Genomic DNA, 26031 nt, shown 5'->3' with positions numbered 1-26031 from the left:
TTCGGGTCAGGGGAGCCCGGGCTGCGGGGAGCTGTCCCTGCATCCCTCCAGGGACCGAGCCGAGCCGAGCCGAGCCGAGCTGAGCCGAGGCTAGCCGAGCCCAGCCCAGCCCAGCCCAGCCCGGCCCAGCCCGGCCCAGCCCAGCCGAGCCCAGCCGAGCCCAGCCGAGCCGAGCCCAGCCCAGCCCAGCAGAGCCAAGCCGAGCCGAGCCCAGCCCAGCCGAGCCCGGCCCAGCCCAGCCGAGCCCAGCCCAACCGAGCCCGGCCCAACCGAGCCGAGCCGAGCGCGCTGCCGTGGCCGCGCACGGAGCGGCGGGAGCGCGCGTTTCCATGGCAGCGCAAACAGCGGCGGCTGCGCTGCCCCGGCCCCGCTCCGAGCGCCACAGCCCGGCCCGAGCAGGGGACAGCTCTGGGGGACACCGCTGGGTGAGAGGGACAGCCCTGGGTGAGAGAGACAGCCCTGGGTGACAGGGACACCCCTGGGTGACACCGGTGGGTGAGAGGGACACTGCTGGGTGAGAGGGACACCTCCGGGTGACACCCCAGGGTGACACCGCTGGGTGACACCTCTGTGTGAGACACTGTAGAGCAGCGGGCAAGGAGGGTGTGCAGAGAATCTGCTAGGGACGGATGTGTGACACCCTCTGCTCTGGGAACATGAATGGGTTTATTGCACTAGTTTTTAGATCCGTCTGCATAGTTATTTTGGCTTTTTGTTTTGTTTTGTGGGGGTTTTGTTTTGTTCATTTGTTTTTTGGGGGGGTTTTGGGGTGGTTTTTTTGTTGTTGTTTTTGCTTTTGGTTTGTTGGGTTTTTTTGCTCGGCAGCCTGATGCCAGGAAAAAGCACTGAATAAAGGTTTCAGTGAATTAAAACCCTCAATGCCTTATCTATTGATTCATGTGCTACTGGTACACAGCTACTGGAATACAATGTCAGAGGCAGTGAAATATATGCCAAATTATTCTAGCAATGAAGCTTTTTTAATTTGCATTATTGAGTTTAATAATTATGAATTAGCAGAGCTAGGGTTTCTGTAGCTTCTGGCATTGTTTCCAAAATGCTGTGCAAACAACCTATAAAAAAACCCAGCAACCTCAAACAAAAAATATCTTAATAAAATGAATATTTATAAGTTAATAATAGATACAGTTTCCTATACTTAGCTAAAATTCTATCATAAAGCACTTTTTATCTCTGAGGTTGCACTGACAATTATTTTCCATATGCCACTGTCTAGTCCTGCTTTTCAGACTCATTACCTGTAGGAGGAATTTAAATCAACCACAGGAAAAAGAAAATTCTTGTGATAAAAGCTTTAGATTACAGAAATCAAGGTGTGCACTGAGGGCTGAAGCTCCAGGTGTTTGCTGCTCTGTGAGGTTCACAAACTGTATTTGGGCATTTGACTGCCTGCCCACCCCTGCCCTGATGGGGCTTTCTCCAAAACTCACATCAGCAGCAGGGCTGATGCTGTTCCAGGACGTAGATGAGAGACCCTAGAGAAAAATATCCCCTTAAATTAAGCAAAGGTCAGAGGTTTCAACTCCAAGTAACAGTCAAGGAGGTTCTTGGTAAATGTACTTCAAGAGCTGAAAAGGAGAGTGAAAATATTTGGGATATATTCAAAAGCCTAAATTCTACCTCAGCCTCTGTGTCTCATCAGCAGTGAAAGTTTGACACCTCCAAAGAATAAAGTACTAATTGGGCAGCTGCAGAAAACACACAAAGCACCAAGGACAGGCATGGAAATTAGGCCAGATGAGTTTAGCTCAAAATATATAAAAACTAGAGGCTCTTCAGAGCAAAAACTGAAGCTCTAAAATAGCCCTAAAACTAGTGCAAGCAGAAGAGGATATTTTCTATAGCATCTCAGAGCAGTGCAGGTCAGGAATGGTGCCAGCAGCAGAATTGCATCAACTGAACTAATACCTCACTAAGCCCAGCTTGCTGCCTTTGGTGATTAAAGGATAGCTTTAACAATGCTCTATCTGTTCTTTGTAAGTGAGATCATTCCCACTCTGGCTTGTCCCTTAGGATCCATAGCAAAAACTACAAAAAGACCAGAGAAACAAAAAAATAACCTTCAACAGTTTGCCAACCTAAAATGAAAGGCAACAGAGCTCTGCAAAGTGTGTCTGTGCTGTCCAACAATCATTCATGCTTATTGCAAGAAATCCACAATGCTGAAGCAATTACTGGGAAGAGCTTTAGTGAGTAAAAATGTAGCTTGTGAGCTAGTGACAGGAGGATGAAAAAGCATGGGTGTGGGTCAGAACTGGTGACTGGGTGGAAAAAGAGACAAGGGACTTGGGTTGCTTGCTGTCTCCAAATTTGTTTGTTGTTGCTTTCCCATCAGTTTATGTGTAAGGAGGACTGTGTCTTACACAGCTTTCACACAAGGCAGGGATGAACATCTTCTGGAGGTCAGAACATATGTGTTTTCCAGTTTAATGGAGCTTTTTGTTAATTGCTACAGGCACTAAAGGCTCAGTGGTTAAGATATAGAAAGCCCCTAGGCCTGTCACTGCTGTAAAACTTATCACATCAATTACTGGCAGATCCCAGCTGACTGATTTATGATTTTCTTTGGGCCAGGGTCAAAGACACCATCCTGACATACAGCATCAACAACTAAAAGTCTCTCTTCCAAACTTGAAATGGAAACTCACCTTGTGTCAGGTAAGGACACAATGCTCCAGCAATGTTTCCTTGCCAGCTCAGAGGAGAGGCCCAGAGTTCTTCTGCCCTAAAACAGAAGAAATGGGCAAAACAGTTACAGACAGAAAAATCCCTGTCTGAAATGCTGTTGTTGATCATCAGATATGGCCAAGTGACATAAACCACACAGAGGTCTCAGTTTTGTCACTGCCTTCCCAGAAGCCCAATCCAGCTCCCTGCCCTTGATCCAGCATCTGCCCACACTCCAGGTGTGACCCAGCACATCCCACTCCCTTTGCACTGGGTCCAGATATTCAGCTTCACATCTTCTACATCCTCATCCTGGGTTTTTTCTGTTTGGTTTTTGTGTTTGTTTTTTTCCCAGAAAGCACAAAAGAGGATGAAAAAAAGCCAATGAAAAATCCATTTAAGCTCCCAACAGACACTGAACTTTTCTCAATGAGAGACAAGGAAATTAAGAAGGCACAGGAGGTATGTACACATGCTTTAGGCTAAACTGTATAATAAACAATTACTAAGGCAGGCACCCACCCAACAGAATACCAGAATTCAGCACATGAGAGATCAAAGACCTCTTCATGGGAAAGCTGGGGATGTTCAGCCTGGAGAAAAGAATGCTCTAGGGAGACCTGATTGTGATCTTTCAATACTTAAAAGGTTCTTATAAAAAAAGAGCAACTTTTTACACAAGCAGATTGTGATAGAACAAGGGGGAGAGGGTTCAACTAAGAGAAGAAAGATGTCGATTAGATGTTAGGAAGGAATTCTTTACTGTGAGGGTGGTGACACTGGCTCAGGTTGCTCAAGGATGTCAGGGATGTCCCATCCCTGTTCCAGGCCAGGTTGGATGAGGCTTTGAGCAACCTGATCTAGTGGGGTGCCCCCATTCATGGCAGGGATTTGGAGCAAAACGATCCCAAAGATTCCAGCCCAAACGTTTCTGGGATTCTGTGATCTCTGGGAGGTCTGACTGCTGCACAGCCTGGCACAGTGTGAAAGGAAGCAGGAGGTCTAAAGCAAGGCCTCCTCACCTCACACTGACGGGGACTGACACAGTCTGGTTTTAGCTTGGGTTGAAGGGCACTAGACAATTATGGGGAAGAGCTCAGGAAGCATTGCACTAAGGATGTCTGCTGAGTGATGTCCTCACCCTAATCCAGGCCCAAACTGTGCAGAGAGCACTGAATTACACTTCAGTCCATGTGAAAGCACTGAGCAGAAACACCTTTTACCCTCCAGAAGGTTCTGGAGTGGGTTTGAATAGATCTTCTCAATCTGAATTTAATGGTTTAAATGTCCTTGTAGAAGCTGGACTGAGTTGGTTAAGTGTTGGCTGTTCCCCTTTAACCAAGGGACTCCAAGGATGAATCTCAGAAAATTTCCATTTGCTCACAGCAATAACCCAAGAAGGAAAAATGAGGACAGTGAGTGGATACAGACTGGCGCAGCTGGTGGATGGATGCAGAATACAAATCAACAGAATAATGACAACAAGTGCTAAGAAATTTAGTGTTTCAATTGCCTCAAGAGAGAATATTATTGGGATTAGTCAGATAAACTAGGCAAATATGCATCAGCAGGGTATCACCACTGCAAGTTTCCAGGCTGTCAATAACTTACTCATATCTTTAAAAACCACAGCACACAAAGCACAGGATCAAACAGTCACGTATCTGACTTCTCACAGGAACGTGAAAAGAGGAAGACCATGAAAGTCCATGAGAAAACTACTTACTCCACTAAAATGAAGGCAAAAAGTGGGTTGAGGAAAGCTTTGAAAAGGGAGGAAGAAGAGGAGAGCAGAAAAGAGGCGACCAGTGAGGAGAGACTGAAATACCTGCAGGAGATGCTCTCGCGGAAGTTGGCCATGAAAAAAGGTGGAGAACAGGCACTGTCCTTGCAGTGGGGCTGCTCAGCTGGGTAACAGCCCAGAGCAAAGGCCAGAGAGGGGATGGGCAGGGCAGCTGGCTCTGGCTGACCCTGGGGAGGCCACGCAGACAGTTCTGTGCTGTGTTTGCCAGCCCCTGCGTGGCTGAGCCATCTCCAGCTCAGGTGTTTACCTTCAGAGCCTGGGCCACCCCTCATGGCTCCACCAGCCTTGCAGCAGTGAGCTGTAGCCAGCTGAGGGACCTTGTGTGGTGGAAACCTTTCTACTAAGCCAACCTAAAGTTGGATTTTAATGGATACAGGCCTAGATTTTCTGCCTCTGACATGAGGAGTAGATTTGTCATTAGTGTCTAGAGGAAAAGGACCAGATTGTCCACTCCATTCTCCCTGGTTTTACTCTGTGAAAATCCATATGAAACTGATCCTAAGCAAGGTTTTAACTATAATACAATAATCAGTATTGCTGACTCCCGTGCCAGCCAGATCCATGCTCATGGTAGCCTACATATTCATTGTGTTTTGCCCTGGCCATATTTCCCCCTCTCTAGCCTAAGCAACTTTATATTCTAATTTCAGATTATAAATTCGACAGGGAGACCTTCCATGGCTACCTACAGGACAGAAAACAGATCTTTTTTCTTGAGGTACATGGCTTTTAGCTCATTACTTTGTTCATTTAATTACTCTTCCCTGTGTTGCTTTGTTTTGATGTTTATTCTCCTGAGATCAATGCCTGGAGATCTTTCCAAGGTGGCACACATCAGAGCTCATGAACTGACTGTCCAACTCCTGCCTCACAGCCCCTCAGAATCTGTAGCCCAGTAATTCCCAGCCAAGGAATAAAGGAATGTAGGTCATTCCCATCATTCAGTAGCCACTATGGAAGCATCCCATTTGTGAGATGCACAGTTACACAGTACATAAACTGTGTCTGGGAGCCACTCTGAACTCAACATGAGGGAATGGAGTAACCATGCTCAAACATTCCCATTAGTCATCTGTTATTGAGCTGTAACACAACTGAATCAATCTTTGTCAGCCAGGAGTTAATGCAGTGCTCGGACTTCTGAATTCTGTCTTTAGATTCACTGCTTATTTAATATCATCTTTCTGAAATACCTCCTGGCCTCCATGTACCTGGCTTGCACTAAGTCACACACCTGAGTTTGAAATCCTTTCCCTCTCTGCCCACAACTCTCAGGGAATTTTGGAAAGCTAAACCAATGTACCTTCAAAACCACCCAGCTGACGTGACTGTGTTACCTTTGGGGCTCATTTCAGCACACCATTGCAGTGAAGAGAGGGGAGATTGAAAAGATGGAGAACATAACAAAGGATGAGGAAAGAAAGCTGGAAAAGGCTGAGAGAAGGATGGAGAAGGACGCTGCCATGTTTGATGCCTTCCTGAAGGAGAACCACAATAACTCTGTTGAAGCACTGAGAAAGTAAGGAGCTCTGAAGGAACCACCACTGTGCTGTTTCATTCTGGGCACAGGAATCTGCTGCTTGACCTCCCTGCAGGGTTTGTCTGAACACTCTGAATTTCCCAGTGCTACAGTTCTGGTGGCACTTTCTCCCCACACAATCAGTAAAAGGGAGGAAGGAGAACAACATCCAGGGAATGCCCTCACTGCAAAAGCCCTTGCTCTGGGGGCAGCAAGGAACCTGCTGGTGGCCCCACCACTTCCATTCTTCCCACAACACTCTTTACTGGAGGGAGATGCCTCTGCCCAGCCCCTCAGTGAGGGAAATTGGGCACTTTGGCCCTTTGCAGGGATCACAGGGGCACAGCTGCAACTGATGGTGAGCAGCAGCCAGTGAGGGAGGCCTCAACACTGGGGTGCAATGCTTTGCCAAGGACAAGAGGGTCTTCAGGCAGAGCCAAGCATGTCCTGGGATACATTTATAACACAGATTTGTAGGGCTCATATCACATCTTTTTCACTGTTTCATAGGCACCTCAATTCACTACTCACTGCTAAATTTTTTAATGGCTTGTCTGTGCATCCTTTCCTAGAGCCAAAAGAGAAACCTCAGCAAAGACAAAGAAAATAACAGAGATCCAGGGACTCACAACTGAAATAAAGAAAATCCAAAGGTAAGATTGCTCATTACTCCTGCCTCACCTTTAACAGCCTCTACAGTGCTACAGCTTCACGGTCCTTGCAGGGGATAGATTTCTAAAAATGTTCCATTTTAAGATCAAAATGTTTTGGCTTTTGTTTTCCAGATGCTGGCTTTGTTTCTAAAACAACTAATCTAGTTTTCTAATTACATTTTTTTTAAAGTATAGCTATTCCAACCCCAAAATTAAATGCCTAGCATCAGATTAAAATCCAAACAAAACTAAGCAATGCATTTTAATGGGGACCTAGGGAAAGACAAAAAAAAAAAAAGTATGATTATCACTATGAGCTGAGCTGGAAAAAAATTCTCATTCCTTTTCAAGCAAAAATTCAAAAATTATCAAGCTCAGTTCCATAGCAAGAGATATGACCAGACAACTGAGAATCAGTTTCCACATGAGAAACCATAGAGAGCACAGAGGGCAGGTTCCCTTTTGCCTTTGCATATCCATGAAAAAATGTGCCCTCTCTCCCCTTCTTTGGATGAAACTGAATATCAAGAGTGAGAAAGAACCTGTTCAATCAGAAGCTTCCCTCCCTGCTAACAACCTCTGTTCACTTCTCTCACCCCAGTGACATCTCCAGATTTGAGGACACCCTGCAGGAGTACAAGATGTACAGGGACATCCTCTACCAGCTATCTCCAAAAGAGTGGCAGGAGGAGCACGGAAAAAGGCACAAAAAGGAAAAGGATAAGGAAACAGAACCCAGGAATGAAGGCAGGGCTTCACCTCCCTCCAGCACAGAGCAGGGTGAGTGCCAGCAGAGTGATGCTGCTGCTGCTGGGACAGCCCCTGGCTCTAAGTGGGCACCTCCTCTTGTCTCCAGAGCAGGGTCCCAGTGGCCACAGTGTCACTTTCACGGATATTCCAAGCTCCCTGCTGTTCTCAGAGAGTTTGGATTTCAGGGCACGCGATCTCAGGCCACAGCTGAAACACTTCCTGCAGCCTCTTCTGTCAAGAGACCTGTAAGTACCAGATGATGCAAACAAAGGATTAAGGATTGAAAAGAGCACTGAGCTCACTGGGAACCAGCACAGGGGGATCCTGCTGCTCACCCTGGCTGGGCATTCCAGGTTCTGGGGCTCATTGGAGCAAACTCAGATAGCACAGAAAGCTGTCAGTGTGCAAGTCAGTCCTGTGTGCCTGCTCCAAGTGAGCTCCATCCTCAGAGCCTCTGCTGAGACCCTGCCCAAGTGGGGCTGTCACCAAGACAATGCAAACAGAGGTTTTTAACCCTTCATGGCACAGGTAAAAGTGGAAGTGATGAGCAGACTGAGCTGCCAACAGCAGCAAAGAATCACTTGCCCCTCTTCCAGCTCTTGTGCAGAGGGAGAAGCACTAAACAAATGAGTGAGTTACACTCACTCCCGGTGAGTTTAAAGGCATTTGGATCAACACCCTCAGCTCAGGTTCATGTGTCATTGCAGCCCCATGGCCAGCACAGCCCAGGGCAGCACTAAAGGCAGCTGCTCATGGGCAGAAGGAGCTCCTGTGCTGTTTGTTTTTGTGGCCCCCCGACCCTACTGACCCCTCAATATCCCACAGTGGGAATGTGCAGAGGAGTAAACAGAGGCAGGGAACAATAGCAATGTTCCTGTGTCACTAATGAGATCCCTCTGAGCTGTCATTTCTCTGAGGGCCTAACACACAAAATGCTTTTTCAGAAGTTCACTGGAGGATGCAGAGAGTGAAATCAGCTCGGACGAAGATGAGGTCAGAAGTCTTATGTTGAAAAATTTGCATTTTCAGTTTGTCCTGTGTCACTTATCAGTGTTACTAATTTCCATCACCTTCTAACCATTAGTTACAATTTTGAGGAGTTACTGTAGTTACAAATTATAAATGTACATTTATACATTCCTGAATGTTCACACTTTTGTTCACACATATTATAAATACCTTAGCTTAACTTTCCTCCAGTTTCCAAAACCCTACCATCATCTCTAAGCTTGCCATCCTCCAGTGAGATATGACATCATAAAATGAAAGATTTTTCAATTAGTGCAGTTACTGGCTTATGTCTGAAATTGAAGTTTTCCCAAACACTGATGTTTGCAATACTTTTTACTCCCCAAAATGCAATTTGTTTTGGGGGTGAGCTGTTGAGGCAGAGTAGAACTACACACATAGCAGGAAGGATGTCCATGTACAAACAAACATGGACCTCTCTAGATGAAAGAACATTTGAATAGCCAGGGCTGGTGCAGACCAATCTCCACACAGTTCAGTGGAACAGCATCTAGAGCAGGGAAAAGACTCATTACATGTTTTCCTCTCTAGGAGCCTGAGCTCTACTTCACTGATCCTGAACAATTGCTTAATACTTTCATGGAGATGCTGGATGAGAACTTATCCTTTGTCCTGAACTCCCAGGATATTGCAGAGAGCTGGAACAAGGTCCAGCAGACTTTCATCAGCACACGTGAAAGCATGTGAGTGTGGCCCTGCAGGGGATGGAAGGGGTCCCTGTGGTCCAGCTTCCAGACATAAGTGACCCCAATGCCCCCACAGACACCTCACTGTCAGACACATATCAGGCTGCTCACACAGCAGGGTCTTTCTTTGAGCTCCTAGGAAAGTGTCCCATATGTGCTTAATTTAGGAGGTAAGAGTTGAGCTTGGGACTAATTCCTTAGTCCTCAAGGCACAGTGGGGAATGATGCACTGAGCATCCTGGAGTCAATGTTAGTGCAATTCTCATGATGGAAGACCAAAGAAAGAAATAAGGCAGTTCCTGGAGTCATCAGTGCAAATGCTGACTCAGTGCAAAACCTTCCTAGAGGAAAGCAGTAGGGAACCAACCCATCATGTGCCATTGTAATCTAAGTGTCAATGTCAGATAGACGTATATATTCCCATTTAAAATGTAGTTTTTACATTTACAAAATCTTGAATGCTTAGCAATGCTACTTCTCCCCCCCCTCCCCCCCCCTTCACCAGCACAGTAACTGCTTTTCCATTAAAAACCCCGAAGTTCCCCGGGTTTTCAGGAAAGGCTGAAGTGTTACCTCCATCTGCCGGCAGCAGAGGGACCAGCCCAGGCTGCGGGGAGCAGAGCCGTGTGTTCCGGAGCTGCCCTTCCCGAACACCTCCTCTCTCTGCCCTCCAGGGAGAAGGAGCTGGCAGCGCTGAAAGAGCAGGTGAACACCCTGCGAGCCTCCGTGGCCAAGGAAGAGGAGAAAGTGGCCGAGCTGAAGCTCAAAGTTCAGCTCTTTTCCCCTGCAGAACACGAAGGTGATGACCAGGTACAGGCTGGGATCCAGGCAAGGGCGGTTCACATGTGCACAAGTGGTTCCTCTCCCCCAGCCCCATCCATCCTGGGAGCAGAGCACAAAGAGCACATAGAGTGTGCACAGAGCACACTGAGCACACAGGGGTGTGCACAGAGCACACAGGGGTGCACAGAGCACACAGGGGGGCACTGAGGAGGGATCAGTGCTGTTTCCCAGCAATGGAAAGGCTGGTTTGGGGCACTGCTGAGGCAGCAAATTGGGGCAAATCTGTCTGCTCCAGGTGGGAGCAGGCTCCCAGACACAGCTGGGCAGTGCCACCTGACCCAGGTCACAGCCAAGCTGGGAGGATGAGACCAACAGGACAAGTTCAGCCATCTGTTCTTGCCATTGCCCTTGGCCAGCCAGGAAACAAGCAAATGAGTCTTATTGAGGGGATTAAAGTGTTTCCCTCACAGATTTCCTTTGGTTTTGGAGGGATGTTATGGTTCCACCTGGCAGAACCCAGCTGTGGCACTCACCATATCTCCTGTCACCTCCAGGACAAAGTGCTCACAAGCCTGAACAAGAAGGTGCAGGAAGTTTATTTCCAGTGCACTGGAGACAATGAGGCAAACCTGCCAACAGTAGAGATGTTAAAGGTCATAGAAAAACAGCTCATTGATTTGCTGGACAGCGTGGAGAGAATCCCAGCAGCAAAGATAGAAAAGGCTGTGAAAGACATAAGAAGGGAACAGAGGGCAAGGTAAGGCAAGACCTTCTTCTGGAAAACATCTCTATTTTAAGTGTTGACAGCTGAAAGAGCCAAATCAACCCAAAAAAAAAAACCCTGTAGCAGCAATCTGAAATCCCATTAAAGCAATCCATCCAATTTTACTTCTGTAAGGGTTCTACATTCACAGTACTTGCATCTCTTCATCAGTGAACTGCAGCCCACAGCTGCATTAGAAAAGACCTGCAAACTACAGCAGAAAAATCTAGAAGAATAAAAAAGAAAACACTAAACCCACAAACAAAACCAGATTCTGAGAATCGTAATTTTAAGAAAACAATTTCAGTAACAAAATTTAAATTGAATAAATAGAAAATTAAACCTCAAGTTTTAAACCTCAGTCCACCTTGCCCATATATTTTGTCAGACATTAATACGTACATAAGGGCATTTATCAACAACTCCAGCTTTGAATTGTTTCTTCTACAAAACTTTTAATTTTAATTTGTATTACTAGATTAAATAGTAGCAATAAACACAGTCAGTGTAAGTCCCAAGACACAACGCATTCTTATAGGCGCAGTTACACAAAATTTCACTTCACAAATAACAAAGATAACTGAACTGGTGACTGCATCTGGCCATCCTCAAGTGGATCAGACAGATTAACATGAGGATTTAAAGCCAGACAGTGACATTTTGGTTCTGCTTATTCTCTTTCTCTGCATCATTATTCAGCTGTGTAGTAGAAAAGGGATGGTGCCTCTTCCTGATGTTCTGTGAATAGGTTTGCACTCTTAAACTGCAAAATAAGTATGAAAAACATTTATTCTATGCTGGGGATGGAGGAGAATAATTAAGGAAAGATACCCAAAATAAAATAAAATAAATATATTTTATTTTATATATAAAATAAAAATATTTTTTATTTTCTATATAAAATATATATATATAAATATGAATAAATATAAAATTAAAATAAAATAATTTTTTTAAAACCCCAAATAAAAATAAAAGTTTTTTAAAACCCAAAAAACCCCAAACAAACAAAAAAACACCCAAAAAAACCCAAAAACCAACCAAAACACAAACAATACCAACAAAACCAAAACACAACAAACCCTACTAAGAGCATTAAACATTTTCCTCAAGTTTACATGGTTAAGACTCCAGTTTCTCTGCGCCAGTGTTCCATAGCTTGAGCCCAGTCCTGTTCCAGCACTTCATTTTCATCCCCTCACTCCAGAAAGAGTAGGACCAGCTGCAGGCAGTGCTTCCCTCTGACCCTTCACAGCCACCAGCTCCAGCAGCAGGTGTGCCCCAACCCCTGAGCTCCAGTGGTTGGATGGAAGGTGTGATGTAAATGTTATGTTAGATGTTGATGCTGTGTGCCAAAAGCACAGCTGGTGCAGCTGCAAGCTGCATTTAACCCATCCTTTATTCCCTCTCTTCAAAAGGCTCAGAGAGGAAAAGCAGAAACAAGCAAGGCATCAGCAGGATGAAGGATTGAAAAGGGATATGGAAAAATCACAGGTACCTGAAGAAAATAAGGTAAGTGCAGGGGTTTGTGGAAACACCTCACCTCACAGCTCACTTTGGAGAAGCTGGGGGTACCTGAATATCAAATGTTTAAGGGAAAAGTAGGGCCTCCAAAGCTGTGTAGAGATGGCACCTACAGGCAGGTGTAGTTTGCAGGATTTACCCAATTTGCAGTAGTGATGTAACTTAGGCCACTGCTGGGAAGTCAGCCACAGTGCACATGATTCCAGTTCAGTGTCCTTCCATCATCCTTCTCCCAACGACATGACCCTCTCCACTAATTGCTGGTTCTCAGTAAGCTCATTTCAACTCATTCCCTTGGTTGTATTAAACCAAGCATGAAAATTGGCAAATGAGGAACTGGGCAGCAGCAGGACACTCCTGATGACAGCAGCAAGGCCCTAGATCAGCTCAGCCACATCAAACCACACCTTTCCTGACATGTTCCACATCCTGCCACACTCAGCTCTGGCCCCTTGAGAGGCTCATGCAGAGCTCCTGCCATGGCTGCTGCTGCACCTTCCCCAGGTCAGCACAGCCATGAGGAGACCCTGGTTCTGTCACAGTGACAGCACAGGTGACTTGGGAGCAGGGGCCATGAATCCCTGCCCCTTTAGCCAAGAGAAAACAGAGAAAATTTCTTTGGATTTCAACTTCCCATCCTCTTCCTGGCACAGGACTAATGAGGCTTTAGTCAGAAAGCAGTTGTAGGTACAGCAGTGAGTTGCAGAAGCTGAAGCATGAGCACACACACAGCCTTCAGGTGCTTCACACTCACCTCCCAGTAGAGCAAGCTCACTGTGCAGACACCCTGCAGCTGCCTGGGGCACAGGGCAGGGGCCACAGCCCCTCCCAGGCTGGCAGCACAGAGCAGCTTCAGTGCCTGCTCAGACACCAAGCACTGATCAGTGCCTCTTCCTCCTCTGCAGAACAAGAAAGTGGCCTTCCCTTCCAAGCCATCTGCCAGGAAGAACAGCCAAGGAAATAGATAAGGAAGAACAATTGTATTATTTCTCCTGATGGCTCAGCCTTAACCACAGCTTACAGGGCTGATGCTGTTCTAGAAGTCTTTTCTAGCTCTACAATCTGTCAGTCTTTGCTCAGCTGAACTTGACTGTCCCATGAAATTTCCTTCTCCTACCCTAAGATTACAGGGAAAGTTTGCAACCCCTTTTCCCCTCCTTTGGTATTTTGCCTATGAAAATAAATAAAAAAATCTCTCATTTTGCTTCTCAAGCTCCTGCTAAGCACCAGTTCTTTTCTCATTCAGTTTTTGATGCCAATAGCACTACCTGTACAAACCTGAGCAGTGAGATCAATGACAGTCCTAGGTGACAATCTTTGTTAAGGCACAGCCAAGGCAGGTACCTCATAGATATTTACGATAATCACAGGTCTTCTGAAGGACTATAAAAGCCATTAGAGACTCTACCCCACTATGGTGGAGAATACACAACTGAAGGAAAACCACAAGCTCCCTGCAGAAATCAAGCTGCCAGTAATTAGCTTTGTCTCAGATGCATCCATGCAAAGAACAATACCCAGTGACAAAGTGACCATAAAAAAAAAGCTTTATTAACCCTTTTGCACCAGCAGTTCTTCAGGTATCCATTGCCAGCAATGGAGCCCTAGCCAAGTGATCCAAGTTTCTGCCCTCAAGAGGTTAGCACTTTACATTCACTTACAAAGCTGAGTGAGGTACATTTTCAGAAGTAGAAAGATTTGGTTGCAAGTCCCATAAAAAGATGGAGTGTTCCTTGGCCATTTTAATGGATTACAAACTGGTATGGTCCTTGAGAACAGAATAATGCAGGCATTGGGAGCTCGAGGTGTCTCAGCTTCCAGGGAGAGCACGGTGACCCCTCAGCACAATTCCTCCTCAATCCTTCCTCCTCTCAGGAGGGGACTCTGTGCTGCAGCCACAGCCACCAGCAGATCTCAGCTACCAACTGGTTTGAAAACCCAGCCTGAGAGGGTTCAGACTTTCCCTGGATGTAAGCTGTAAACTCAGAGTGAGAGGGACAGAGAGACCTCAATGCTCAGTTAGGCTAAAGATAGAAAAATAAAGCTGGTTCAACCAGAGATATAATACTGCCTACAAATCAGGAGCTGAAGTTCACTGTAACCTGTATGCTTGTTTTCCTCCCCAAGTCTGCAATCAAAAAAGCATTTAAATGGACACATACATAGTTCAAAAGGCACAGGAAGTAAAAGCATTTCTGAACAACCTCATGTGAATTTAACATCAGTATAACTGTAAAATAAATAAATATGTGCAAGATTAAAAAGATCACAACGTTCTCCTCTGTGACATATCTTATTTTGTAAAAAAAAAAGAAAATACACATACGTGCATACACACACCTCACTGAGAATAAAAAAAAAGTACAAACAGTCTTTTATCAAACTCCTATACATACTTTTACAGGCATTCAGAACATCACCATAGGAAACAATTAAATTACTACCTTAAAACGTAACCAAAGGTGGTTTATTTTTCCCTATACAACCCTATACTTATTTAGGTGTCTGCAATCCAGGTAAGTAGAGTACATACAACCTCTCCCCCCACCCCCAAGAGAAACTGCAGTTTTTCAGGGGCAAATCTTCCTGGGTAACAACTCTTTTCCCCCCATAAAATACTCTGACAACTGCATATTTTGTAAACCAGCTCCAGGTGCATCTGACACTCTGGGATAGCAATAAAGAACACATGTTAACAGTGTTCAATTAAAAAAACAAAAACACCAAACAACCCTAAATAAAAAAGTAGTGACCAGTTCACAGGTAACTTGGCAGCGGTTTATAGATGAGATAAAAATCAAGGTGCTTAAATTTACATGACCGTCAACATTCCTCCCAAAAAAGGGAACACAAAGATAAAACAAACCTGTCTCAGATGCTGTTGGACTCTTAGCAAATCACTTACAGTGAGTACAGTTCTATTGCAGTTTTCTTTTTCAAGTTTTGCTGGAAGAATTCAGCAAAGTATTTGGGATGCAGGAGCAAGGAAAGGGAGAAACTCAACATGAGCTACAAACTGATTCACAGCTAAAGTTAACATTTAGAATCTAGCTTTCTAAAACAAAGATTTTAGAGCATCTCATTTTCATGACGTAGAACATTAATTTTGTTACATGTGACACTTTATTCTGGTTTTCTGCCAAACACAGGGGCCGAAACAATCCTTTTCTTTGTGTGTGGAAAACACTTGCAAAATTTAGCTCTTATCTCCTTGATGCCAGTGGCTTCAGGAGGAGACCAATGGAAGGAAAGTTTTAACTGTCGTAGGCAGGATTATGAATTTGCATTTGTTAGCTGTAGAATACTTGCTTTCCTGTGAAAACAGTAAATATTACCTCAGTTTGAAGTGTAATAAAGTACTTCTCCCTGAAACAACACTGTACAGCAGTCTGCCTCAGCCTCCCAACCACCAGGCAGACAGGGTATCTTACACAGGCACATCAAGTGGGATTTACATTTTTAAAGAAAAATCTTTCAGCTGCAACTGTCTTAAGCAAATCACAAAGAGTGCAACCATACTTCAGTTCTCCTACTTTTCCTATTTTCCTTGGAAAAAGACCCACACAGTAATCTCACTCTGTCATGATTGCCCAATTTGTTTTCAAGTAACTGCTCTTAATAATCCTCATTCCAGATCCTGTAAATTTATTGTGCTTCCAGTGAACTGAGAGTTATCAGAACCTGCATCATCTTCGGTGGAATTGTGTGGTTCCTGTTAAAGCAAACAGACAGCATGAACTACTTTCACCTCTAGATGGTTTCAGTGCTTATCAGCAAGATTATCTTGACATTTATTCAACACCAGAGAAATGCTTGGAATGGCTCAGAGGAAACCCAAAGCTTTTCCCACTTGTCTTGTACTTATAGGTTTTGAGGAAAGTGCCCCTCCTCAACAAAAAAGATTTATTTTCTATCCAGGAGAAACCCACTTGGCAGGAATAGGTACATTGCAGAGTTTATAAAAAATGAGGTCCCTAAGCAGGCTTCTAAAGTTAACTGACACTCCCATAAGGGCACCACTCCAAAATCTAAGTTCAAGATTCTATTTCCCACTTCACACCCCACCTTTCTGTAGCCTAAAACATTCCAATTCTGATCCTGTTTCTTGACCCACCTCGTATCTGCAGGATGGGATCAGGAAAACAAGGGTGGGGCATTTCAGAAAAAATAAGTTTTAGTTATTCATTACTCAGTAACAGAGGAAAAACAACCCAACCACTTCTGATGTGTCAAAGGTTGGTAACAGACACAAAATACTTTGTGCAGTGCAGCTCTCTGCTTATTATTCCTTGTGAATGGAATTCAACTCCCAATGGAAAACAAGGTATTTTCATCAGGCAGAACATGAGAGTGCTCACAGTAAACTGTCTTTACATTCAAGCAAGGAAATAAAACCCAGAGGCTTGACATGCTGTACCTGAAGTATGTAAACAGGTAAATCCACTGTAAGCTGAGAATGTGAGGAGGAAGACTGAGAGCTCAGCTGAAAGGGAAGATCTCCCTCTCCTGGGGACTCATCCTGAGAATGCAGAAAAATTATCAAGTTACACAACCCCCAGGTATCTGAGCACAATACGGCAAATTTCACTCAGTCTCACAACCTTAAAATATCTGATAAAGCCACTGCACTGTACTGGAAAGGCCCTACAACTTAAATCTGAACCTAGCTCAGTGTACAACCTATTATCCTGTCCTCACCAACCTGGAACACTGGCAAGATCTGAAGAGGAAGGAAGGGTTCCTCTTTCAACAAATCTAACACAGAAACATGCAACAAGTTTCACATGTTTTCATGAAGCTGATACTTAACATGAAAGTTACAAATGTGTACATTCATCAAAAAATAGATCAATGCAGAACTCAGCCCACAGGTCTCTCCACAACAGAGCTGTTTGCAATGAAGGAGAAGGAACTTATCCTTTCTCTGAATACTACACAGCTACACCTGGCACAAAACCTATTACCTGCCATGCACCACTAATCAGCCCCCACCAATTAATTAATTTTTTAAATTCTAAGCTTTATTTAACAGATAAGAGAAATAACAGTTTGGGCTAAAACCTCCTTTTGCAGGAACATTTTCATGTCCAGCTCATTTACTTTATAAATAAAAGGTAGAACAATGTAAGAACACTGCAGGCCTCAAGAATCCATCCAGAGGCAGTAGTAGGACCTGAGTTCACAAACATTCAAATTCTTCCATAAATGCAAGTCTGGATAACAGAGAAACTGACCATGTTTTTTTCTCCTCAGCTCTTACCTGGAGAAGCTGAATTTGCACATACTGGGCTCCTGTGGCAGGGTCCCTTATTGTCAGCCCTCCATTTGGCAGAACTATGTTACCACCCAATCGACTGCCAGGAGTAGAGGAAGAAAAGTTGGTTGGGCTTACTTTACCACCCTTGTTTTTCCTCTGACCAGAACCAGATGCCCCTAAAAGAAAGGAATTTTAATATTTAGATAAATTTGCTAGTTTTCTGCTCGCATTTTTCAACTTTTTGCAGCTGTTTATACCACACAGCAAATGCCCACAGCACTGCAATATAATTAAGCACCATCTGACAACTGCTCAAAGGCAGAGAGCACTCAGCTGCTGAACTCCAGCTGCTCACTGAGCACCTTTTTACCTGAACACCACTGCAAAATCACAAACTGCCAAGCTTAGGGCCCTCCCCTGTGGTAGCACAGAAACATCAGCACATTTGTGGTGTTATAGAAAGGAATTAGGAAGTATTAGGATTCTATTTTTCATTCTGTAACTCATTTCCTGAGAAGTCATGCACATGATTTTTCTAAACTGTAAAAAAAGCATACTGAAGATCATTATTTACAGGAGGATTTCAAGGACTACTAGGTAGAACAGGCTACACAAGTACAACTATCACAACCTTAAGCTTCTTTTCAGTTTAAAGCAGGATGAACCAGCTGCTGTATCACAAGCTGAAAACAAAAACCTTAATCAAAACAAATATAAGAATACAGTCCTGTCAGCTCAGGTTTTTGTTTAGATTTTAAAAAAAAAAATCTGTAATAAATGAAGGGCTTGGATAACCTATACTGAAACCCTGAACTTCCCTCTACAGTATTCACTCAATCTAGTTAAACCAATCAGAAATACAAGACTCTCTAGACCTCTTTGAGAGGCAGAGCATACCATTCAGGCAACAGCTGGTAAAAAGTGGACTATTGGGAGTCTTGAACAGGAACAGAAACAGGAATTTTCTGGGGTCATCTTAGGAGTCATGCAAAGTGCAATCATATTTTTTAAACTAATGTCCAAAAGACATGTTTGATGATACCTGCATGTGTTTGATAATATAAGGGCCTTTAGAACTAGCTTCATAAAGCACTTCTCCTTCCATGGGATGATTTGCTGAACCAGACAGAATGTATGCACATCTGCATTTTACAAATACACAAACAAAACAGCTCTCAAATCAGAAGTAGTCTTGCCTCAAAAACTTTTGCCTTGATTTTCAGAGGGAGGTCTAAGACACAGCAAGGCAGCACTAAACTCACTCTATATATATGATATTGATGTATCATAAATCTGTAATATTCCGCCCCAGCTCCAAAGGCAGACACATCTCAAACACCTGAGCTCATGCAAGTCCAGGGAACCATGGACCACATCTGCTCTGACAAAGGAATTCACACAAATGGCTCTGAGTCAAACTAAGAGGACACATCTGGAATCATGACCTAAACTCACCCAGCACAAGAACTCTCCACAAGGCTAAAGTATAAGAGAGAGGTTTAAGTATATCTAGATAAAAAAAAAAAAAATCCTTCACACTGTTACTAAGTGAAATACAAAAGCAAAATCTAGCTGAAATTTCCATTGTCTGTACTGAGTAAAAGAACCTCCTAGATAGGACCAAAAGCATAAACAACAGCACAGTAACATAATTTTTAGTTGTAACAAGAAGCAGATGAAGAGATGGACAGCTAGTGTCTTGTTAATAATAATGAAACATAGGGCACAGCTTTGTAAACTTCCTGTGAATCTGATATTCCACAGAATGTGATTATCCTGAGTAACAGATGGTACACCACATGCATAATTATTTTAACTATCAATAAACAGGACAGGACATTGAAGAATGTTACTCAGAAACCTGCTTCCACTGCACTGCCAAAATAACTAAATATTTTTATTCAATAAATGCAACAGAACTAATGGCTTCTCACCTGTGCTGCTGCCATTCCCTTTTTGTTTCTTTTTCTTGGCCAGCTGAATGGCTCTGTAGTCTGTTCTTGCAGAACCACTGCTCTCCTAGTTAAAGGAAAAAAAAAAAGCCCAGAGATGCAAGATAATGAAAACACATACTAATGAGTTCTCAGACGCACTTATCTTCTATGCTGCAAACACCGAATTCTAGTTTCAGTAAATTCCCTGTTATCTCAATATCTGGAGCTCCACACAAGAAGAAGTTAGCTCCACATTTGTAAGTGCTCAGATTTTAAGAGTGTAAACATGTACTTCATAACATAAACAAAAAGTTAAGTCTGCAATAACACAGTGAAACAGAAAGGGAAAAGTACTTAAAAGAGGAATGCAGACTGGAATGAAAATGCTGCAGTTACTGTTACAGCCCAAATCCTTCCCTGGAATGAAATGAACAAGTAAGACGTGTAACACTCATTCTTGGGTGTTCTTGCAAATTCCATTTCAGATGGGCGGCTGCTTGTTTTGAAAGGTTATTCCTGAACTGTCCCCACCAGAATTTCAGTATTTCTTAGAACTTGTCACCACACTGAATCTACCTGTGAAAACACACTACTCAACACATCCTTCTACATCTTTCATCAGAACAAAGACAAAATGCACAATCTGCAAAATCTGAGAGGTCTCCCAGTAAGGTGTGAGCAGCCAGGGATACCCCCAAGGTCAGGCTGTCTCATCTGGGGGTGAAGTGAATACAGTTACTCCATACCAAAAACGAGCTGCCAGTCACTGCACCAAGATCCATTTCCTTCTGTGCACTGTAACTCCCTGGGGGGTTGGAGAACACAAACTGTGTCACGACTTTGCTGCCCTCCTGCTGACCAACCACATCCGAGCTGGGGAGCAAATTGCGTTCAGCTTTAACTGGTGTCAGTAACTCAGGCACGTTGGTGCTGCCCAGGCTGCTGGAAGGAGTCAAAGTGGCTGTGTCCATTGTTAAATTATTGCTGCATGTCAGCCCGTGCACATCCTGACTGGAATTCCTCACTGACAGAGACGCCAACGAACCCAAGGCTTCGGCATTGACAGTCTGTACATCATCCAAATTTAAAGTGCTTTGCTGTAGAACTGTTGCATTGGTTCCCAGCAGGAGAGAACTGTCCAGGCTCTGGGGCATGTCACTGCTGGCCACCAGGATCAAGGGATCCACGGCCTGGCTTAGGGAGCTGTTACTGACAGGCAGGCTGCCCCCCAGCGTGGAGCCCACCGAGGCCACGTCGATGGTGACGATGCCAGAGTTCACCAGCGCCATGTCCGCTGCAATTCCAGAGCTGTTACTGGACACGTTGGAAAACAGGGAGACAAGGTCCATGTTGCTGAGATCACTCTGCCCTGGACTAGTGAGCTCACTGCTGGGGGTGAGGGAGCAGGTTGCTTCCAGCTGAGTTAGGAGATCTGCAAGAGAAAGGTTTGGTTATAAGACAGAGCTTCTACAGACAACAGGAAGAAAAGGAAGATAAAATTCTATAAAATTCTATATTCTTAGCATACTAAAATATTTCCCACCTTCCCTGAAAGCAGATTTAGGGAAAAGCAGCCTACCAAAGTTCATTCTTTTACTGAGGAGTGTGCTTATAAAAGCACTTGCCAAAAAATAACACTATGGCTACGTACAGATTGTAGATGAGTGAAAGGGGTGGAAAGAGAAATCCTTTTAGTCCTTATTCATATTTTACAGATGGCATGGAAAAGGACAAGCTTTGCTTCATTAAAAAATGCTGCAATTTCTCACAATTTCAGAGGTCATGCTCAAGTATCACTTTCTGATACTCAGACATCCCACTGAATTTTAGAGCGTGAAACCAATTTCAGTCTCAGAGAAGATTCTGTCATTCATATCAATGGAACTCAGATTTCAACATCAGTAATTACACATCTTCCTTAATAAAGCACTTAATTTTTCCACTGCACCCTGTGACGGCCAGAGACAAACTCTTCACCTGGGCTGAAGTTATGCTGCTTGACCATGTGCGTTTTCATGCTGTGTTTGGAAGTGAACAGTTTATTACAGCTGGAAACGGGGCACCGCGACTTCAACGAGTCCACATCCTGAAGATGCTTCTTGGAGTGAATATACAAACTACTTCGTGCTGAAAATTTTGCACAACAGCCTGCAAGAAGATATATAAGGCTTTGAAGGTTCAAATTTAATGAAGTTTCTATTTAATATTGATATTTAATGTCTTAACAAATCAGAATATCCTCTACTTGCTATTTTGCAGCAGCTGTGCATACACTCAGAGGAACCACAAGAAAGTAAACCTGTCAAAGGGTAGGACAGTTTAACAACCTCCTTCTGACAACATGAAATTCTAAAGTCATTCAGTGGAAAGCACAACCTTTTAACACTATGGCATCTGAAATTCTTCATGACAACTGCTGGGAACACCATAAAAAGGAGAAACAATCAAGTAGAGCTGCTTTACTTTAGAGCTGAATAATCCAGATCACACCCAAAAATCTTTGCTTCTGGAGTGTCACTGAAGTGGTGAGGGTGGTCAAGCTACAGTATGAAATAGTGCACTGTCATTCCTAACTCTGGGAATGATCACTTGTTCAAAACTTCTGCCTCTTCAAACCCTGTTAGAAGACTCGCTCTTAATTGTTCCAGTCCTGTACCAAGCACACATAACCTTTAGACAGTAATACACACCAGTTAGCAGGAAACACATATGGGAGTGGAGCAATACCTTCTACTGGACACTCAAATGGTTTTGTACCAAGGTGAGTTATACTGTGGCCTTTCAAGTGTTCTGCTCTTGTGAAGGACTTCCCACAGCCTTCTACTGGGCACATGAATCTCCTGTCATCTTCGTGTTTCCTGCAAGGGAAGGAAATTGTCATTGGCATGATTAAATCCACTACTGCTTAGCTACTGGAAGAGAAACAAAGACAAACAAGCAGCCAGTGGCTTAGGACAGTATAATCAGAAAAAGCTTCCTGTACCTTTTATGCCTCAGAAGCTTGGACATACTGGTAAAAGACCAGCCACAGCCTTCAAAGTCACAGATAAAAGGTCTTTCACCTTGAATAAAAGATGTTAGATTAATAATCTAACACAAAACACATACTGCTACTAGAAAATATTAAAACCTGCTTAAGCTGAATTAATTTAAGAAAAGACAACTCAACCAGCCCCTCCTGCAATACACTGCAGAGTCCTATCATGTCCCTTCCCCCTCCTACAATCTGGGCTTTCTTTAACTCCATGCTGTTGCATCAGAGAGCACAAGTATTTATCAATCCACCTCATATCCTGAAATGCTTCAATAGTCACTAACAGCATCAGTCAAAAGAGAAACACAACTGAACTGTTTTTTCCTGTTTTCATGGTCTGCCACTGTGTCTTGATTATAAGGCTGTGAAGTGTGATTTGGTTTCCATCTCATCTATGAACTTCAAGTGACACTTGAAAAAACCTCAAAGTGTAAAACCACAAAACCAGGAAAAGAGAGGACACACCAGTAACATGACAATGCTGTATTTCAGCTTTGCAGTGGTCCCTGCAAGTCAGGCATGCCTGCATGCTGAAATTTATCTTCTTGCTGTTCCAAACCTTGGTACATACATTCCACATGTTCTGAGTCGTTTGTTTGTATCAAGAGTAAAGTTTATGCAATGTTTTGAACATCTATGAACTTGGGAATAGAGCTGGGATAGTTTTTTCTGGACAGAATGCACAATGACAAAAGCCACAGCTTTGCATATGTGCTTTACTACTTTGCATATCACAATTTGATTCAGCAGAATCCTACCCGCAAAAGGCCAAGAATCAAATGCTTTCTCTGACTCCAAGTAACTAATGTCACCCTTCCTGACTTCCAGTTTTTCCAGCACACTGCAGTCCGCTTTCCACATACTATGCTCCATGTACCTCCCCGTGTGCAAATAATCCCTGTGAATACCTGTGTGACTCCTCATGTGGATTTTCAGTCGGCAGGCCTTGTCATACTGCTTGTTACAGCCAGGGAATGAGCAGGAGAACTGCTCTTGCTCTCTGAAGTGGGCTCGATTGTGGGAGAATAATGCACTCACTGTGATAAACGTTCGCTCACAGCCTGGGGAGAAAAGGGAAATAGCAAACCTGCTTGACAAAACTCACTCGCAAAACTGCACTCTTTTCTCCCTCCCAGCTTTTAGCGAGTTACTTTCACGCTCGTTTTTCAGGATATTATATCGAGGAAAAGGGGAAAAAACCAAACAGTGAAGTCCTACACATTATTCCCAGGAAGGCGCACTGAACGCTGGCGCCGAGTCTTGCGGTGTTTCACTGCACCAGCACAAAGTCACAAGAGGAAAGGCACAGCATCCTCCAGCTCCCAAACTTTTCCTTTGGTAACTGAGGTGGTTTGGAGGAGAACCTTCCTTGACATTGTAGGGTACCACGAAGGGGAAGGAGCAGCGGGAGCAGAAGAAGTGAGCCGAGCGTCGCAGGGCCTCAGGGCAGGGATGATCCCAGTGTGTGGAAGGGGAGGGAAGGGAGCCCAGCCCCGGAGGCGGCTTACCGGGGAAGTCGCAGCGGAAGGGCCGCTCGGGCTCCAGGTGGCTGCGGCGGCGGTGGGCGGCGAGGCGGGCGGCGCTGGGGAAGCGCTGCCCGCACGCCTCGCACTTGTGCGCCGCCTCCTGCTCGTGGGCGCGGCTGTGCGCCCGCAGGTTGTACACGGTGGTGAAGCGCTTGGTGCAGCCGGGCGCCGCGCAGGCGAACGGCCGCAGCTTGTCGTGCGAGTGCAGGTGCCGCCGCAGCTTGTAGGCCGTGGCGAAGGACCAGGCGCAGCCCGGCACGGGGCAGCCGAAGGGCCGTGCCGCGCCGCCCCGCCCGTCCTCGCCGCCGCCGTGCGCCGAGAGCCGGTGCAGCCGTAGCTGCTGCTTGCGGGGAAAGGCCTCGCCGCAGCGCGGCTCCGGGCACGCGAAGGCCGGCGGCGAGCGCGGCCGCGGCCCGCCCGGCGGTTCGGCGGGGCTGGCGGCGGCGGGGGGCGCGGCGCCCGCGGGCTGCTCGGCGCCGGGCCCCAGCGTCAGGACCCCGTTCTCGATGCGCACCAGCAGGCTCTGGTTGTTGATGGTGATGGTCCCCGAGAAGGCGCCGTCCTCCGCCCCGCCGCCATCGCCGCCGTCGCCGCCCGCGGGGGGCAGCGGTGCCGGCGGCGGCGGAGGAGGCGGCGGCGGCTGCGGCGGCGGGGCCGAGTCGGGGGCCTCCTCCGGCGGCTCGGCGGGCGGCGGGCCGGGCTGGGCTCGCCCCTCTTCGCCGCCGCCCGCGCCGGGCTCGGCCGCGCCTCGCACCACGTTGAAGACGAGCAGGAGCCCGTCGCTGTCGGGCGCGGGCCCCGCCGGCGGCGCGCTGGGCGCCGGGCTGGCGGCGGGCTCCGGCTTCTCCTCCACCAGCAGCACCGGGAAGCTCACGTAGAGGCCCGGCGCGGGGCTGCTGCCGGCGGAGGAGGCGGCGGCGGGCGGCGGGTCCCAGCCGGGCGGCGGCGGCGCGGCGGGGCCGCCATGTTGCGCGGCGGGCCGGGCCCGGGCCGCCTCCGCGGCCGGCAGCCCCTGCGTTTCCATCTTGGGGGTCCCTGTAGCAGCGCCTGAAACCGGAGCCGCGGGGCGGGGCCGGCGCGGGCCGCAGCGGAAACGCGGAGCGCGGAACCGCGGAGCGGGCGCGGCGCGGGCGGCGCCGGGGAAACCCGGAGAGCGGAGCGGCGGACGGGACGGAGCGGGGCTGCCCCGGGGCAGGGCCGGCCGGGGGGATGGCACGGGTGGCACGGCAGGAGAGGCTCTGCGACATCCAGCTGGCACCGCTGGAGTTACCGCAGGGGCTGGGGAGCGTGCCCATGTCCCTGCTAATGGCCAGGGAGAGTCCCTGAATTAAGGACCCTCAATGTATAGAAGTTCTTCCTCGTGGAGGTGAAACATCTCGTGTTCTAGTTCATGGCCATTGCTCGTCGTGGTGCTGGGCACCACTGAACAGACTCTGGCACCATCCCCTTGACACCTGCTTTGAAATAGTTATATGGATTCATGAGATTCCCTCTCTCTTTAGAATTAAGAACTCCCACTCCCCCAGTCTCTCCTCGTTAGAGATGTTCAGACCCCAAATTATCTTTGCGGCCCTTCACTGAGCCCTCTCTGCTTGTGGCCTTTCACTGAGCCCTCTCCACCAGTGCCTTGAACTGGACACAGCATCCCAGATGTGGCCTCACAAATAGAGGGGTAGGACTGTGTACGCTAAGGGTGCAGCCATGCTCACAGAGCTGAGAGAGGGAAATTCTGTAGCAAAACACCCTGCACACCATGAGTCGAAATAAGAAAACAGCGCTACAGGCCAACCCTGGGCAATGCAAAGTCACTGTTCAAGAATGACCATGGCACAGCATCACCCAATACAGAATAGCATCAAAAAAAAAAAAAATCCTACAAATTCAGCTAATACATATATTTTTTTTTAAATTTATTATTGGGCAAAGCTGTCTCTGGGAGAATGTTCAGCTGCCTTATGACTCTCCAACACTTAAAGAAAATGTAAAATTATCCTGTATTTGCTATTTACTAGCCCCTTGCTACCATGGGACTGTCGATCAGTCCCAGCAGATGGTGCTGTGATCCTTCTCCTGCTCAGATA

The 26031-nt window shown here is 45.9% G+C and overlaps 2 protein-coding genes across 2 annotated transcripts; one reads left to right on the top strand and one right to left on the bottom strand.

Annotated features, from left to right (window-relative positions):
• Positions 1-340: 340 nt before the first annotated feature.
• On the top strand, positions 341-15407 carry CFAP100 (cilia and flagella associated protein 100). Its single transcript, XM_054280987.1, has 15 exons — positions 341-425; positions 2596-2679; positions 3044-3150; positions 4367-4556; positions 5143-5210; positions 5848-6011; positions 6584-6664; positions 7266-7444; positions 7521-7659; positions 8359-8407; positions 8975-9126; positions 9804-9939; positions 10467-10669; positions 12094-12187; positions 13105-15407. The coding sequence occupies exons 2-15, from the start codon at positions 2658-2660 to the stop codon at positions 13165-13167; spliced, it is 1647 nt and encodes a 548-aa protein (XP_054136962.1). The 5' UTR covers positions 341-425; positions 2596-2657; the 3' UTR covers positions 13168-15407.
• Positions 15408-15446: 39 nt separating this feature from the next.
• ZXDC (ZXD family zinc finger C) lies at positions 15447-24974 on the bottom strand. Its single transcript, XM_054280921.1, has 10 exons — positions 23933-24974; positions 23333-23485; positions 22374-22452; positions 22118-22248; positions 21368-21538; positions 20137-20822; positions 19391-19475; positions 17460-17632; positions 16617-16718; positions 15447-15911 (listed from the first exon to the last, which is right to left on the bottom strand). The coding sequence occupies exons 1-10, from the start codon at positions 24972-24974 to the stop codon at positions 15825-15827; spliced, it is 2709 nt and encodes a 902-aa protein (XP_054136896.1). The 3' UTR covers positions 15447-15824.
• Between the last annotated feature and the right edge of the window lie 1057 nt (positions 24975-26031).

The sequence above is a fragment of the Melozone crissalis genome, unplaced genomic scaffold (genome assembly GCF_028551555.1).
Source record: "Melozone crissalis strain CALT ecotype California unplaced genomic scaffold, PUWL_Pcris_2 ptg000029l_1, whole genome shotgun sequence".
NCBI lineage: Eukaryota > Metazoa > Chordata > Aves > Passeriformes > Passerellidae > Melozone > Melozone crissalis.
This window is presented reverse-complemented; position numbering and strand designations above follow the sequence as displayed.